The 17,265-nt window shown below is 39.9% G+C and overlaps 1 protein-coding gene across 3 annotated transcripts in view; it reads right to left on the bottom strand.

The window, feature by feature from the left end:
- LOC149225036 (E3 ubiquitin ligase BIG BROTHER-related-like) overlaps window positions 1-17,063 on the bottom strand; it is a 52,998-nt gene extending 35,935 nt beyond the window's left edge. For all 3 annotated transcript variants that reach the window (XM_089386434.1, XM_089386435.1, XM_089386436.1), the window contains exons 1-3: window positions 16,829-17,063; window positions 422-707; window positions 262-302 (exon numbers count right to left, since the gene is read on the bottom strand). In XM_089386434.1, coding sequence (XP_089242560.1) covers window positions 262-302; window positions 422-707; window positions 16,829-17,029 — 528 coding nt within the window. In that variant the 5' untranslated portion in view covers window positions 17,030-17,063. The remainder of the gene's footprint in view (window positions 1-261; window positions 303-421; window positions 708-16,828) is intronic.
- Window positions 17,064-17,265: the final 202 nt, after the last annotated feature.

Below are 17,265 nucleotides of genomic sequence, written 5' to 3'. Positions count from 1 at the left end.
TGTGGATGTCAATACAGCTATTGACCATATAGGAATAATTATTGCGTGTGATGCCATTGAAGGATTATAGCTAGGCAAAAGGTTCCAAGACCACTTTGCATAACATCGTTGTTTGGCTGGAAGAATCAAGAAAAATTCAAGCTGCACCCGTAGTACAGCCTTCCCTCAGCTTGGAAAGAAAAATATGAATCAACATTTGTATAATTTACAATCCTCTAATAGAAAGAACACACTGGGAAAAACATGAAACAATGGTCATACCCGTGAAGTGCTATCATCATCATCATTGTCATCCTCCTCCCCTGCAACAATTTACACTCAGAAAAAGCAGTCAGAATTGTGTACAGAGATTATAATTGGTAGTCATAGCTAAAATCCATATAATTGAGTTCAAAATAAAGCAACAGCTGTAGAAACTTACGGTCATTAATGCCAGCCAAAGCCATCATTTGTGCTGTCAATAGACGGTCTTCAGCTTCCTGAAGTGCCCTGGCATATGCTTCGTCACTTTCAAATAAAGAGGCATCAACCTCTTCATGGTCACCATCAGCCAATCCTTCCCCTTCAAATTCATCGGCATTAGCATCAACCTCATCTTCATTTTCACCACTGTCATCTATATAATATTCATGATCATAATTGCCACTTCCAGAAGTCTCATAGTCACTAGATTCTGCATTCCTTCGAAGTAGCATATATGCCCTTTCCTGAAAAATACAACCTGTCAACACCAATAGAATATTGCAAAATGCCAGTGTGACTTCCTAACATAGAAAAGAAAAATGCAAAGATTTGAAAATTGTGTCAAAAAAACACCCTTAAACTGTAGACAGAAATGTGCATAAAAAATCTCTTATAGAGATAGAGGAAGCAATGCAGTATTCTACCTGCACTGAAATATCAGAATGCTAAACCAAAATCATAATTTTGTTTTCTCCGCAATAAAAAAGTATATATATATTTTCAAACTTCAAGGTCATTTTGCTTTGGCTCCTCTTAAGAAAAATACAGCAGCATTTGAAATTTAAACAGACCACCTTCAAAAAAGAAATGAAATTATGTTAATGTCAGCTAACCCTCCATTAAATGACAGATCATAAGGGCCAATAATAGAACCCAGCAGATGTGGAGAACCCCCAAGGTAAGATCAGGTAATCTTTGATGTAGTAGTAAAATGGAAACCAGGACGAGATGGGGCAGGAGGGATTTTCAGAAATAAGAAGCCATAATCTTCATAATGTGCTAAAGTATCTACTGGCTACCAACCACAATCAAGAAGAAATTGAGGCCACACTGGTGGATTAAAAGTCAGCTTAAAGTATGTAATCCCTATTCAAGAAATAAAAGGGAATTCAAAAGTGATAATATATCTTCTTAACAAAGCAAAGAAGAATAATGGTGCCAAAAAAGAAAAATATATTGCTTTATGACATAAAACAACATTGGACATAGTTGTTGAGAAGAACAAGGAAATCTCAAGAGCTCAATAAAGAAATATTTGAACCTAAAGTATGGAAAGCCTAGTTAGGAGAAGCATTAGCAGGTTATGAATCCTAAGTGTAATGACCCGCCTACAATTACAAATAGAATGTGAATATTAGCATACATATGGGGCATCCATTTGATAGCTACATATGCATGAACCGCATGTATTGCACTACTATACCCACTGGCTAATATTAAAAAAAAATATTATCAAAATAAGTTCCTGAACTTACCAAGATATAATAAATATACCGATTGGGGCATTTATATGTGTACCGTCTATATATATATATATATATAAGATAATGGAATATATAAATTAAAATTTAACTAATTTAGAATTAATTAAATTAAATTGAAGGAATTAATTAAAGGTTTACATTTTAACATATCAATCAAAAAAATTTAATTAGATTACAAACTAAAAGTTAATAATGTACTGCCAAGTCCTAAAAGTGATTCAATTAAATTAAAATAAATAGGAAGCCTCCATCTAAAAGAAGGAAGGGCCGAGAAGATAGTAGGAGAATGACAGCAAAAGGAAGTATGGAAGCGGTGGAGGAAGGAGGCGGACAGCAAGGAGTTTCAGAGGCGGTGAAATTAAACATATAAAGCAGTGAAAAAGGCCATAACAGGGGCAGGAATTTTGGGGAAATTGAAAGAGAGAAAGTAGGAAATTCTCAGTGTTACTAATAGAAGGCATTCTGAGCTCAATTGTTTTTGAAGTTTTGGGCACAGGGACCAGATTACCTCGAATTTGAAGTACTTTGGAGCTGGCTACTGAAATTGTGCTCAGTTTGGCAGGGAGGTTTTGGTCGTTTTGGTAATAGAACCGGAAGCAAGGGCCACTGCAGAGCACAAACACCTTCAACCACAGAACTCCAGGTTGGTACTCAGGATAAAATTGTTAAATTCTGTACATGTATTACATAGCAGTATATTTTAAAAGTAATATTGGTCATACCCTGTTAAATTCCTAATTTAGGGTTTCTTAAACTGTTCTCGGAGCTTTAAAATTATTAAACTTGTCAATTTTATGAATTCTGGGTCTTACACTAAGATCCATATGGGTTCCTCATATACTAAAAACCCCTATCCATAACCATCAAGAAATAAGTTTTGTCAGGAATGAGGAGGATTAATATTGGCCACCTTAATGAGAAGATGAATTCCCTTATTGCAATTCCAAATAGCCCATCCCCCAACATCAAACTATAGATCATTTCAATCAAAAACAATCTGCACAAGGCAAACACAATTGTAATATCATGACGAAATACACAGTGATACTGACAGAGGGGGTTGAATCACTATCGCATAGATTTAATGTTTAAGCTCTTTTCACTATATTAACCTTAGAACAGAAAGTTCATTACATAGTAAACCATTAACACAATGCATGAAAACGGACTAAAGTGGAAATCTTCAATTTATTACTATGTTACATGCAACCACCTGTGAGGACACCAATCCTCTGTAACCACCAACTTACCATATTGCAGACTCCAAATTGTCAAGAAGATGAGGACACCAATCCTCTGTAAGCACCAGCTTACAGCTGGTCAGACTCCAACCTTTTGAATACATGACAATACCGATCGTTTGCAACTCAAATCAGCTTAGTACTTTGTTGTTCCCTATTCAAGAGTCAATATTTAAGCTCAAAATGGAAGATCTACCCACCTGGTAACTGTACCAAACACTGCACCCTTTTCCTCACTACTTGACTTGATATTCCAGCACTTAGTTATATTGTCCAGACTCTGCTCTAGCCTTTACAACCTTCACAAATTTGTTGTCACTTCTCCCTAAGATGCCCTACAGGCCTGAAAACTAGATAAACTAGGGCTTGGCCTCCTCCAAAACCAGCAAGGGTAAAAACACAGAATTCGTCTCAGCCTTCCTCAATCAGCTCTTTCCCCCTCAGCTCGGTCGTGTCTCAATGATTCCTTTAGTCAACTTTGCTCCTCAACCCAGCCTGTCTCAAAAGTCCCCTTAGTCAACTCTGCTCCTCAACTCAACCCTCTTCTCCCTCAGCAAAGATCACCTGTGGTCTGTCTCAAACCTTATTACTAGATCAATCTCCGAGTCGGTGATAAAAATGAGGCACACAAGTGGCATGTATAAACTAAACAAGGGTGGGTCTAGGGGCTGACTTGTCCCCTAATTGTCACCTTAAAATTTGGATTCAGTTAGACTTTATAGGAGGGACCGCCTTGACATCAATTACAACATTTTTTAACAATCTCCCTGTTTGTTATTGATGGCAACACTTCGACATCAGCTTCTGCTGACAGCTGCTCCTCCATTGGAAGCTTCTGCTAATAATTGGTATCAAAGCAGGTCCTTCATTGGAAGCTTAATGGCTTGAAGGCAAATCCGTAGCATTCAGAGTTGATTGGTGGAGCCTACAGTTGAAGATAAGATGGTTGCTGATCCCAAAGATGTTAAATCCCTCAAAGACAAAAATTTTAAATTGGAATCAGAGAGGATTTGATGAAAGGCAATTATAGTAGTGTTTGTGTATAAAACAAAAAATTGAAGAAGGAGAAGGAGAACTACTACGATAACTGGGGATGGTCTATAGTTGAAATCACCAAGCTTCAAAATCAAATTAAGAAACAACAAACTCCAGAAAAGGATCATGAGCTTGATGAAGCAAACAAGGAAGAGGAAGACCTCAAAAGCATGCTGCAAGAGACAAACAATAGGGAAAGCACTTTAGCAAACCAGAACAAGGAAAAGGAAAAGTCAAATAAGTGGAACAAGTAGGATAAAGAACTTGGCAAGCAAGTCACCTCCTTGAAGAGGGAACTTGAAGAAGCCAAAAGGATTGAGGAAGGCTTAGTAAGTTACATGAAGCAGAAGGAAGAAGATTGCATGAAACAAGAACAGGAAATTGTCACCTTGAGAGCAGAAGTGGAAAAGCTGAGTCAGAAATTGAGGAGCTCACAGCTCTTGGACGACATTCTCAATTGCCAAAACTCACCACTTATCAATACAGCTCTTGGATATGTTGGTGAATCCTCATGTTACAAGGTTGAAGATATCAAAGAGGAAGTGATGTCACATGACGAAGATGGAAAGAAGCCTCATGAAGAGATGCCTCACTCCAAAGATGAAGAGAAGCCACATGTCAAATAAGAAAAGAAGCCTCATGCCAAAAACGAAGAGAAGCCCAAAATCAAAGTGTTGCACAAATCAACCAACACCGAAAGATACCTCAAGAAATCAAGATGATGCATTCAGAACGCCAAACCATCAAACAACATTTAGAAGTAGATAGCAGCAAAGTCTCGGGTATTCTCAAGGGCAAGACAACTTCAGCATATTTTCACCCTATACACCCAGGTTTACTGGCACATTTTATGGTTATTGTTATGCATGTTCTAACTATGGACACAGAGTCGCAAATTGCAGAGAATATAGCAAGAGTAATGATAGAGGATTCTATCAAAGCCCTAGAAGCAGATTCACTAGAAGACAAGATAGAGTCCCATATGCCTGTGATAGTAGAAGCTACAACACCTTTGCTCCGTTGTTCAGACCAGATGTTGAGTTCTACCTATGTCACAACTTTGGCCATTCACGACATTGTAGAAGCAGTTTGATGTGGACTTCGCAGAACCAAGAAGGAAGGACTTTCACCAAGCATAAAGACAAGACCACTGGAGTCTGGCAAAGAAAACAAGTTTCACAATGAATTCTCACGCAAATGTTAGAGGCATAGAGAGAGGAGGAGTCTGTAGGAGAGCACATCGTCAAGGGGAGCCTATGTAATGGAAGAGAAATTGCAGCAAGTATTGATCAAGGCATTTCGTCAGGGGGAGCACAAATAGATTACAGGTCCACAGAAGAAACCAGTTTGTCAAGGGGAGTCACCCTTTGCCATTGATGTCAAAGGGGGAGAAAATCTAAGAAAAGAACAAAGATAAGAAGCATGAAGTCAAGGAAAGATTATGTAGCACGTCAAGTCATGATCGATGTGTTGACATCAATGACAAAGGGGGAGATTGTTGAGTATGTTGTTATTGATGTCAAAGCAGGAGCAGGTGCAAAGAGATGATAATGCAGCTTGATGATGTCCACAAGATGATGCAGCCTGAAGAAACCCTAGCTCTAGGGTTTAGAATCCCTAAACTATGGACCTTCCCCACACTTGTTTTGGATTTTGAAGCAACAGATAGTTTAATTTGTCTCAAATACCCTTCCCATCAGATTTTCCTTGTCATGTTGATTTCGTTGATGTGTGGAGTGTTTTGTGGGCCTTCAACATTTCAGAGATATGCATGGTCAAAGTTGGAGCACCCTAATTATGGTCAAAAGCCTCACAACATGATGACATGCCAATACATCATTCATTCTTGGGCTTAGCAGAATATCACCTTGGTTGAAAGAATAATTATTAATTTTTTTATGATTAAAGGAATTTCATAATGTTTCAAGCATAAGGTGTGGAGGGTATCAAAATTATTAAAAGCATGAGAGGTTTTGGCTCAAAATTAAAATTAATTGAGTTCAAATATAAACTTTTCCCTCCAAAGGTTGAGTCAGCGTCCACAAATGAGGATGTTAAAATTTCTAATTAGAAATCCTACTGCAGTGATTAATATTATTTCTTCTACTTATTATCTCATAAATAAGTTATTCACAGTGTTCTTACGGCAAATATCAAAATATATTCTATTGCAGCCTTCACAATTAAAATACTGCAAAAAGTAAATGTAAGAAAAAACACTGGCACAAATACAATCACAATGACACATTTATTTTTGGACAATCGTCTTTGATAAAACCCAATGTGGGAAAACCGATGCAGTAGATGAGGGTTTCTTTATTATTCTTCAGCAAATTCTCATGTATAAATTACAACCAGCAAAACAAGAGTGAGAAATTTTACATACGCTTTCTGACAAATTTCTAGTCCAGGTGAAGTACTCCTCTTCCTCGGAATCCTTCTGCGTCCTTTTGCGTTAAACTTCTCACACTAGCCCAGCTTCTGGCTGCCCACGCAAGCTCTGCGTCAATCTGCCTCTGCGCTGTCTCTTTCTGCATCACTTTGTTCCTGCTTTGCGTCTTGCTGACTTGCACACTCGAAATATGTTGATGCCCTCTCTTCCTTTCTCATCTGCAACTCTCTCTCCGATTCGATTTTCTCTTGCCAAACTTCGACCAGTGAGAAAATCGATCTTACTCGAGTAACTGAATATCTGCCTCTGGTGTGTTCTCCAAGTGCCCATCAAGCCTCCTCTTATAATCCTCTCGTTGATCAATCAACGGCCCAGATTAGATTCTAATCAATCGCTAGGATCATATTGACTTGATCTCCACTTTCTTCTAGAAGTTTCACCCACATTTTAGATTAATACCCATTGATTATTTTAATTAGCTAAGTTTATACTTAGTGTCCCATTAAAAATAATTAATTCTTTTAATAAAATTGTCTCCGGGTGGAATTTCACATAACAATTTCTGGGTATTGGAGAATGCATGTGTCTAAGCCTCCCTACAAATTTTGAGACTTAGAAACATTCGATGCTACCAAAAATCAACACTCCCTCTTAGGGAGGAATATGCTCTAATAATGCATTCTGTTGAAGCATCACTCTGTTTTGTAACATCTCCCTCTACATTGTTGATGTCTAACATGCTATCCACCAACCTTTGCACAAATGTTGCATCTGTACTGCTGCTGACCCTACCATTGTCAACACTGCATCCATACTGCGACTCCCTCTGAATTTATGCATCTGTGTTGTTGCTGGCACTGCCATTGCCAACTTTCCCTGCACTACAAACTATTGTTGCTACTATAACGGATTTTCTACCATACCCATCTGCTCTCTGAACTGAGTGAACTTAGCTCTTTCAAGAGCCTTTATGAGTATATCTACTACCTCCTCTCCTATGGGGATAGACTATAGATGTACAGCCCCACGCTGAACACAGTCCCTGATAAAGTGACATCGGATATTTGTGTTTCCACCGATCATGAAATACTGTATTCTCATATAGTTTGATACAACTCTAATTATCACAGTAAACCCTGGTCACCTCCATCCTTTTTCTAAACAAGCTCACAAGCAATTTTCTGAGCCATATAGCTTCGCACGTAGCTGTGTTGGCTGCCATATATTCTGCTTTTGCTGAGCTCAGAGCTACCAATTTCTGCTTCCTGTTGCACCAAGATATCATCCCTAATCCAACACTGAAGCAGTACCCCGAGGTACTTTTTCAGTCTACTGAACTACCTGCCCAATCTGCATCTGTGAAACCATTCAATCTGACGTCCTCCCCTCGGGAGTATTTCAACCCATATCCAACTGTTTCACGCACATACCTAAGAATGTGCCTAGTTGTTGCCCAATGCACCCTTTTTGGTTCTACCATGAACTGACTAAGAGTGTTGACAGCAAAGCAAATGGCTGGCCTGGTGTTGACCAAATACATGAGCGACACAACGAGTTGCCTGTACAAGGTGGGGTCTACTTCCTTGACTCATGATGCATCTATTTTCTTCCAGTTGGTGATCATGGGAGTAGCCATGGGTCGAAAATCCTCAATTCTGAATCTCTTCAAAATTTCTGTGGCATATCTTCCTTTTCAAAGGAAGATCTCCCCATTCTTCTGCCAAACTTCCAACCCTAGAAAATAATGTATCAACCCCATGTCCTTCATGCTGAATTCAACGTCAAGATTCTTCTTGCAATTCTATATGGGCCTGGATGACCCAGTTAGGAACAGGTCATCTACATATAATACCAGAATAAGTGGCTCATTCTCTACCATCATATAGTAGAGATTGGGATCAGCATCACTCTTGACAAATCCCAATTAATGCAAGTAACTATCAATTCGACCATACCATGCTCTAGGTGCCTGCTTGAGCCCATACAGAGCTTTCTTTAATCTGCAAACATGAGTTCTCTTCTCATGAGTTTCGAAACCTTCGGGTTGTTCTATATAAACCTCTTCAATCACCCCATTCAAGAATGTTGTCTTGACATCCATCTGGTGAATATCACATCCCATTTGAGTTGTTAGGGATATAACGGATCTGATAGAGGTGTATCGAGCAACTGGGGCGAAGGTCTCTTCATAGTATATTTCTTCTTTCTGAGAATACCCCTTTGCCAAGAACCTTGCCTTGTACTTCTCTATACTGCCATCTACAGCATACTTGATCTTGTAGATCCATCATGATCCTACAACTGATCTATCTTCTGGTCTAGGTACTACTTCCCAGGCATCATTAGTCATGATAGAGTTCTATTCTTCTACCACGGCATCCACCCATACTTAGTGTTGAATAGCTTGCTGAAAATTAGAGGGTTCTTCAACTTGAGCTACCAATGCCTAGTATCTGTCAAGTTGTCTATGCTACCTTTTCTCGGTTCTAGGAGCTCCAACAAACTCCTTTGTGTCCCTCAGTGTCTGTCGTACTTCTCTACTGGTTCTACCACTAGTGGTGGGAGGCTCAACCAACTCCTCATGATCCTATCATTCCATCTGTTGAGAACTATCTGCATTTCCTCCCTCTTAGGAGATACTGGTACTAGTCACTGTACTCGATCCAGGTGTCTGTCCTCCTTGTTGCCCCTGCTGCTCTTGGACTAATGGAACATCTCCTGACTAATCTTTTGCAGGCATCTCACGAGATTTCTTGAAAGCTCTGTCCTCCATGAACTTTGCATCCCATCTCACTACAATCTTCCTACTGCTAGGAATGTAGATTTTGTATGCCTTTGAGGTCTCGTTGTATCCTACGAGATACCCTTTTCTGCAACCTGATCCAGTGTACTGCGCTTCTCGTCTAGAATGTGACAATGAGCCACACTTCCAAATATCCTGAGATGACTGACTTCCTACTTCTTCCCTGTGAAGACTCCTTCGGGCGTTTTCTTTCCCAATGCTCTATGAGGAGTTATATTCTGGATATGCACTGTCGTGTTGCAAGATTCTACCCATAGATACCTAGGTAGATCCTGATCATACAACATAGCTTTGGCTGCCCCAACAATAGTTCTATTTTTCCGTTATGCTACTCCATTCTACTCTGGATCCTACTTCTTCCCTGTGAAGACTCCTTCGGGCGTTTTCTTTCCCAATGCTCTATGAGGAGTTATATTCTGGATATGCACTGTCGTGTTGCAAGATTCTACCCATAGATACCTAGGTAGATCCTGATCATACAACATAGCTTTGGCTGCCCCAACAATAGTTCTATTTTTCCGTTCTGCTACTCCATTCTACTCTGGATTATATGGAGTTGTCCACTCTCTTTTGATGCCCTCCTTTGCGTAGAAATCTGTGAAGTCTTTGTCCATATATTCTCCACCATTATCTGAATGCAATACCTTTATCTTTTTCCCTGTCATATTTTCAACAAGAGCTTTAAACTCTCAGAAACGATCAAAGACCTCATCCTTGGTCTTTAAGAAATAGATCCATGTTTTTCTAGAGTGATCATCGATAAAGGTGACAAAGTATTCGCCACCACTAAGAGCTCTTGTGGACATGGAACCACATCTATCTAAGTGTATCAATCCTAATACACATTCTGCTCTATTGTTACTTCTGGAAAAAGTTGTTTTAGTGTACTTCCCTTGTACACATCCTCTGCATAGGCCATCATGTTCACTACTAAGGACTAGTACTCCTGTAATAGTCTCTCTGAGCATCCTCAGTGCTCCATGGTGTAAATGCCCCAGATAGTGATGATGAAGTGCAGCATAATGATGGGTGCAGCATAGTGATGATGAAGTGCAGCACAAAGATGTGTACAGCATGGTGATTGAATCACCCGAGTTCAAATCAACTACCTCATGTGTTATCTTCTTAGTGAAGATCTCTGCTCTTATTTTGTCAAGTCAAAATGTTGACTTCTAATGTATATGTAATATCTCTCTCTTTGTTGAACTATTGAAGAACATAAGAAGAATGGATCAAGGGTTTCCCCACATTGGGGTTTGTCCCTAGCTAGCGCCACATCTTGTGTCCTCTTGTCTTGGCTTGTTTTCTGCAATTTATGTTTATGTTCTATCTGCATTTTACTATCATGCTAAATGTGATTGCTAATATATTGAGCTAATATGGAAAATTGAAGTAAATTTTCTCTCAGCATAGAACATACCTAAAATTAGCATGGTATTAGAGCTGAGGTGAAGACAAAGCCCAAACAAGAGTGAAAGAGCAATCACCGAAGATAGTTGGAAAGGACAAAAAGGCTCAATGGGTTCCTCATCTCTCTTCAAATTCACCAAGGGTGAAGTCGAAGCAAAGAAGATTATAAAAGTGGCGCGGCGGAAGCATCTGGTGGCCTATCGAAAGGTCACTTCAATAGGAAGTCCCGATCTAAGGGTGGAAGGAAAGGTAGATTCCTTGCTTGCAATGAGTTTGGCCATAGGAGTGTCTGAATAAAAGGGAAACATCACTTGATGATGATAACAATCATTCCAGGCGCATCTTCAATGATTGGAGGAATGACAGGTACAATGGCAAAGAAAAAGGGAATGCAAATCATCAAGGAAATGGCCTACTCTTCAAAGAAAGCAAGGAACTCCAGGTATGAAGAATCAAATGTTGTTTCTGATAACCTAAAGGAGTATTACCTTATATTGACCCTCTCCACTACTTCTCCTCCAGAATCTTTGGGAATTTGGCTTATTGATAGTAGTGCTTCAAGGCACTTCATCGAATAGAAGGAAGCTCTCTCTAATTTGATAGAGAAGGAAACAATCGTGGAGATTATACTTGGAGTCAATTCCACCTATCCCGGAAAGGGTGTATGGAATGTCACCCCTCAATTGAATGAGGGTAATGTGATTCATTTACAAGAAGTTCTTTATGTACCTGATCTCAAGAAGAACCTGGTGTCCATTTCGGCAATGGAAGTCAAAGGCTTCAAGGTGGCATTCATCAATGGAAAGGTACATGTGTGGATAAGGAATTTTTAAAAAGATGCTTTTGAGTTCAGGGTTGGCAATTTGTATCAAGTTGCAGGAAGTCCATTGGGGACCATGTCAGTTGACACATCTCTTTTATAGCTCCGGAGGTCTGCTCATTATGGGGCCCTACCCGATGAGATTCAAATGGTGAAAGGGATGCTTGAATTCAAGAAGAGCATGGCGATATATGTCCGAGATGTACCAAAAAACTTACAAGGGAACCATTCCCCTCATGTAGCAAGTCCACAGATTTGGAACAACCCGAGGAGTTTGAGATTCATGATCAGGAATCTCATGTATGCAGGTAGAAGAAATCCCTCTATGGCTTGAAGCAAGCACCCTGGGCTTGGATAAACAGCTATCTGATGAAGCTGAGATTCACTAGGAGTGAAGCCGATCCAAACCATTGCTTGAAGGTTGTGGATGATAGACCTCTCATACTGACCTCTTTCTAACAGGTGCAGACCCTCACATTTGCAAAAGTAAGAGGGAGTTGAATTCCGAATTTGGAATGGTGAACTGCAAGCCCGTGACTACCTCAATGAAGCCTAGCTTTAAGAAGTTATGCAATAGTGATGTTGGACCTGATTTGGGAAATGCCTCTGAGTTCCATAAACTCATACTAGCATTGATGTTATTGGTGAACTCCTGTCCGGATATACGTTTTGCAGTTAGCATGTTGAGCTCATATATGGTTGAACCTCAGTAGATTGGTGCCGAGAATCTTTTGAGATATCTTCAGGGCACAATCTCTCATGGATTGAGATACACTGCCGGAAATGTGAAGCTGCATGATTATTCTGATGTTGATTAAGCAAGCAGTGTGGAGGATCGCAAGAGCACTTCTAGGTGTTGGTTCTCTTTGGGTTATGCTTCGATATCCTAGATGAGCAAGAAGCAGAAGTTGGTTGCTTTGAGCACCGCTGAGGCCGAATACATAGTTACGAGTATGACCTCGTGTGAAGTTGCCGAGTTGAAGAAGCTCTTCAGTGAGCTGTTAGGACACGTGCTGGATACCATCATGATCTTTTGTGACAACCAAGGGAGATTCAATTATTGAGGAATCTCATGTTCTATGATCGCTCCAAGCATATAGACATCAGGCACCACTTTATCTAGGATATGGTACATCAAGGAGCAAGAAGGCTCCATCGCATTGGGATTGATGTGCAGGTCATCAATATTCTGTCAAAGCCCCTGGGAAAGGTCAAATTATTGACTTTAGGAGAACGACTAGTAGTCGTGGAGAGACTCTCTCCTAAGGGTCCTGTATGATATGGACATTGAGCTCTGGGAGCTGCGGGGGGCTTGGGGGTACATCTTGGAGCGATGAGAAACATAGGGTGAGTGGTTCGGGCTTCCCCTAATGGTCTGCTATGTAGGCAGGATGAGTAGTTCATCCTTCTCCTACTGAGGCATAGTCATAGGATGAGTGGTTCAGCCTTCCTTTAGTGATTTGTTGTGTACAGGATGAGTGCTTCAGCCTTCCCCTGGGATACCCATGGCGACATGTAGGCAAGATGAGTGGTTCATCCTTCTCCTGCTGAGACATCCTACCCATGCAGTCTGCAACTCATGGGAAGTACCTCTCATCTGGCCAATGAGTAAGGAAATGAGGATAGGGACCATAATAGTACCGATGGACGCATTGTGTTACTACCATACTCCCTATGCTAGGATGATGTTGATCTGGGATCAATTGGAACTGACTTCAGATCAGTAAGAGTGATATAACTCACTCTCTTCTGGAACTGATTTCAAATTAGTAAGAGTGGTATGATACACTCTCTTTATTTGGAACTGATTTCGGATCAGTAAGAGTGGTATGACACACTCTCTTTATTGGAACTGACTTCAAGTCAGTAAGAGTGGTATGAGACACTCTCTTTTATATGGGACTGACTTCAGGTCAGTAGAGGATGGTATGATACATTCTCAATCACTTCTTCTTCTTCATAGTTCAGCAGAGCAAAGCAGAGCAGTGCAAGGCACTGATAGCAGAGATAGTATAGTCTGGCAGATGGATTAGCAGATGGAGTTCTCCCTAGTTGAGAGGGAGTGTTAAAATTGGCAACTAGGGCCAAACTCCATGTGGGTCTACTTATTCATGGCAGCTGATATTTTTCTTGGATTCCTCTCGTTGAGAGGTGTAGGATTGATCTAAAGATTATCCGATTCCGACAAGTATTCATGGAGATATGAATTTATTTGTGTTATGTGACAATTCGTCAAGGTCGACCAGCAACCAAATTACCCCCATCTATCCTCAACGTTTTAGTATAAATAGAGGTGGCCTTCAAGTCATTTGGTCAATCATCTCTTGTGATCTCTCTCCACTTGTCTTTGGGTTTTGGTGGTAGGAGAGATCTAAAAGGGATACGCTGCCCTAGAGGGTTTGCCCTAGCCCTAGACGTTGTTTGAAGAGATCTATAAGCTGCCCCAAATTACAGTCATGGAGCATGAGTATCACGTTGGAGATAGAAGCACCTACGCTGCCCTAAAGGAGGGTCTCCTACGCAGTCCAAGAAGAGGTCTTAACGCTGGTATGGAGAAGCCCTAACTGTTGGCCTAATGATGCCCTATCTAATACGCAGTCATGAAGGCAACAAGCCCTAACCGCAGTCCTATTGGGAGGACTATAGTCTTAACCTAGCCGCAGATAATGAAAAGATTTGGCCACAGTCCTAAGGGATCTCTAGCAATCAAAGAGAGCTACCATACGTTGCCTAAAAGGTTCCTCATCCACAGTCTAAACACTCAGTCTAATCCGCAGTTTCAAAGAGGCATCTATCTGCCCTAGCCGCAGTGAAAGGTGAAGGTTACAGCCACTGAAATAAAGGTCTCTAGCAGCTGTCATTTGTGCTTCAAACCGCAGTCAAAGTAGGGCCAATACTGCCCTAGTCTCAGCCCTCAAGGAGGTCATCTTGGCCGCAGTTGGAGAGGACCCTATCAGCTACAAATGATGAAGTTAAAGAGGTCCATATCTCTATAAGGAAGGAACCCTTAGACGTTGTAAGGAAAGACAGCATATCACTATATCACATTGTTGTAGATGACAGTGTGGCACATTTGAGATCTGTTTTGGGCATGACTGTGCAGTAATAAGGCTGATTGGAAGACATTGTTGTTCAAGGGTAAAGATAGTTGGGTACTGTATGTAAACCTTACTTGCTGTTGGGCTAGGCCGCAGGCCATAGCCAGCAGCATAGATTGTGTTAAGGGTTGCACAAGTCAGTCTTGAACCTCAACTTGGATCATGACTGTATCAAGAATAAGGACTGAAGTTTGATGTGACTGCTTGTACTGATAGCATGTTTAGATGCAGCATAGTTGGATGCAGCATGATGTTAGAGACAACATGTTTAGATGCAGCATAGTTGCATGCAGCATGATGTTAGAGACAGCATGTTTAGATGCAGCATAGTTGGATGCAGCATGGTGTTAGGTGCAGCAAGAATGGTGCAGCACAGTGCAGCATGGTGCAGCATAGTCATGATGAAGAGCAGCACAGTGATGATGAAGTGCAGCACAGTGATGGGTGCAACACAGTGATGATGAAGTGCAACACAGTGATGGGTGCAGCACAATGATGGCTACAGCATGGTGATGGAATCACCTCAGTTCAGATCAGCTACCTCATGTGTTATCTTCTTAGTGAAGATCTCTTCTCTTATTTTGTCAAGTCAAAACATTGACTTCTGATGTATATGTACTATCTCTCTCTCTGTTGAACTATTGAAGAACATAAGAAGAATTGATCAAAGGTTTCCCCACATTGGGGTTTGTCCTTGCCTAGCACCACATCTTGTGTCCTCTTGTCTTGGCTTGTTTTATGCGATTTATGTTTATGTTCGATCTGCATTTTACTATCATGCTAAATGTGATTGCTAATCTATTGAGCTAATATGGAAAATTGAAATAAATTTGCTCTCAGCATAGAATATACCTAAAATTAACAGATAGTCCTCATATTCTTGGTATTATCAACACTTTGATCCATGTCCTTTCACCCTATTGGTCCATGGTCTCTATCTAAAGATCAAGGAAACTTATTTGTTAATGATGACCACAAACCAATCTGATGCCACGTGACAAAGTCGCAATTAGGGTATTGGATGTAACTTTTCCTCTCTGCATAGTGATACAATTTTCTTGTTGCTTTATAATGCCACATGGCTAAGACTTGATTAGGGTATTGAATGTAACTTTTCTTCTTTGCATAGTAATACAACTTTCTTGTTGCTTTGCAGATGTTTCTCTCTCTAACTTTCTTCCATGTAAATCTTGGTGCCCTAATCTTTGATTTGTGTGAGTTATTTCTCCAAGATGTTCATTCTTGTGGCTGCCCACTTGTTAATTTCGCAATGACCAATGGTACATACTTTATTGATAAGACCCTCAAATACTGAATTATAGAACTAAGGCCCCTCGATTATTTCATGGTATGATTATGACCCTAATTCAATGCACGATTGTACCATGGCCTCTACATTATGAAAATGACAAATTTGTGGACTCCACAAAAATTATTTTTGTACTATGCACAAACCTACAACATTTATAACCTTTGGCCAATGTATTTTGGCCTTCAAGGCTATTCCTATCTACATTTGTGATTTGGCAACTATCCATTTGTGGTGTTGATTCACAATGTCGTTCATGGTGTGGCGTGCCTATTAAAAATAAGCATGCCTTTATTCTAGATTTTGAGTATCATCTATACATATATGGCAGATTGGTGAAAAAAGGGACCAACAATACTTTTGGCTTAGTTCATTTTGCATTCGGGTACTTTATATTACATTTGCCAAACTAACATGAATCCCTTTACCAAAAGACCTATTTTGCAATTTACATGACATAGCTCTACTCCGTTATCAATGGTTTTTAATTTCTAGTCAGTAGCATGACGATTATTGATATAAAATTCATTATGTTCCCATATTTAATGGTATGACAATATCATTTTTTGGCATTATGTGCCATAGTTATAAACTGCCTCATAATAGTTCGAATGCATTATGGACGAGAATTGCTCCATGTTCGTCAAGAGGACACCTAGCTAAACAAAACAGTACATATTTATTTAAATGAAACTTTTAATCATGATTCAATGGATATCTACCTATGGTTGACTATATTCATCATCAACCCTTGCCACATACACAGTAATGGTAATTCCACTTGGGCTTTAACAAATATCAAGATTACGAAAGTTATAAAGTAGGGTCTAAGTACACATAACACCATCAAAACCTTAATAGGATCCCATGTACTTCAACATGAGATAAGCTCTAATAACATAACATGTACAACCCAGTAAATGCAGCAAAAACACTAACAGAATAATAACATGACATGAAACAAGGGGAGAAATAAAATTTCACAAAGAAGACCTGTTCTTGCAAAGCCCGTGCAAGGGCCAAGTCTGAATCTTCTTGACTAAGGGCAGTGAACGGTTGCCTTGAAGATTGCTCAAGTGATAAATCTAACACCGAACTCATAGATGTTTCTGATTGTGCCCCTTTTTCATTCATGTCATCCTCTGTAAACTCTCTATGTTTAGCCTCAACATCCTCCCTCTTATCTTCCTCCATGAGAGAATAATTTGAGTGTAAGTTTCTCAACGCAAATACCTGCCACAAGGAATTTCACACTAAATCAATTAACATTTTGACTATAACCAAAGTAATAAAATTCTACATAAAATTATCTACTAAATCAGTGACCCTAATACAAATGAACATCATGAATGAAAAAACATTGTAAGGTTGTTACAAAGCTAACATTATGCTCATCAATCCATCGTAGATGAAGAATTAACGTCAAATGT

The sequence above is a fragment of the Pinus tabuliformis genome, chromosome Q (assembly GCF_031772625.1).
Source record: "Pinus tabuliformis cultivar Carrire ecotype Pingquan chromosome Q, CPIR1, whole genome shotgun sequence".
Classification (NCBI taxonomy): Eukaryota; Viridiplantae; Streptophyta; class Pinopsida; order Pinales; family Pinaceae; genus Pinus; species Pinus tabuliformis.
This window is presented reverse-complemented; position numbering and strand designations above follow the sequence as displayed.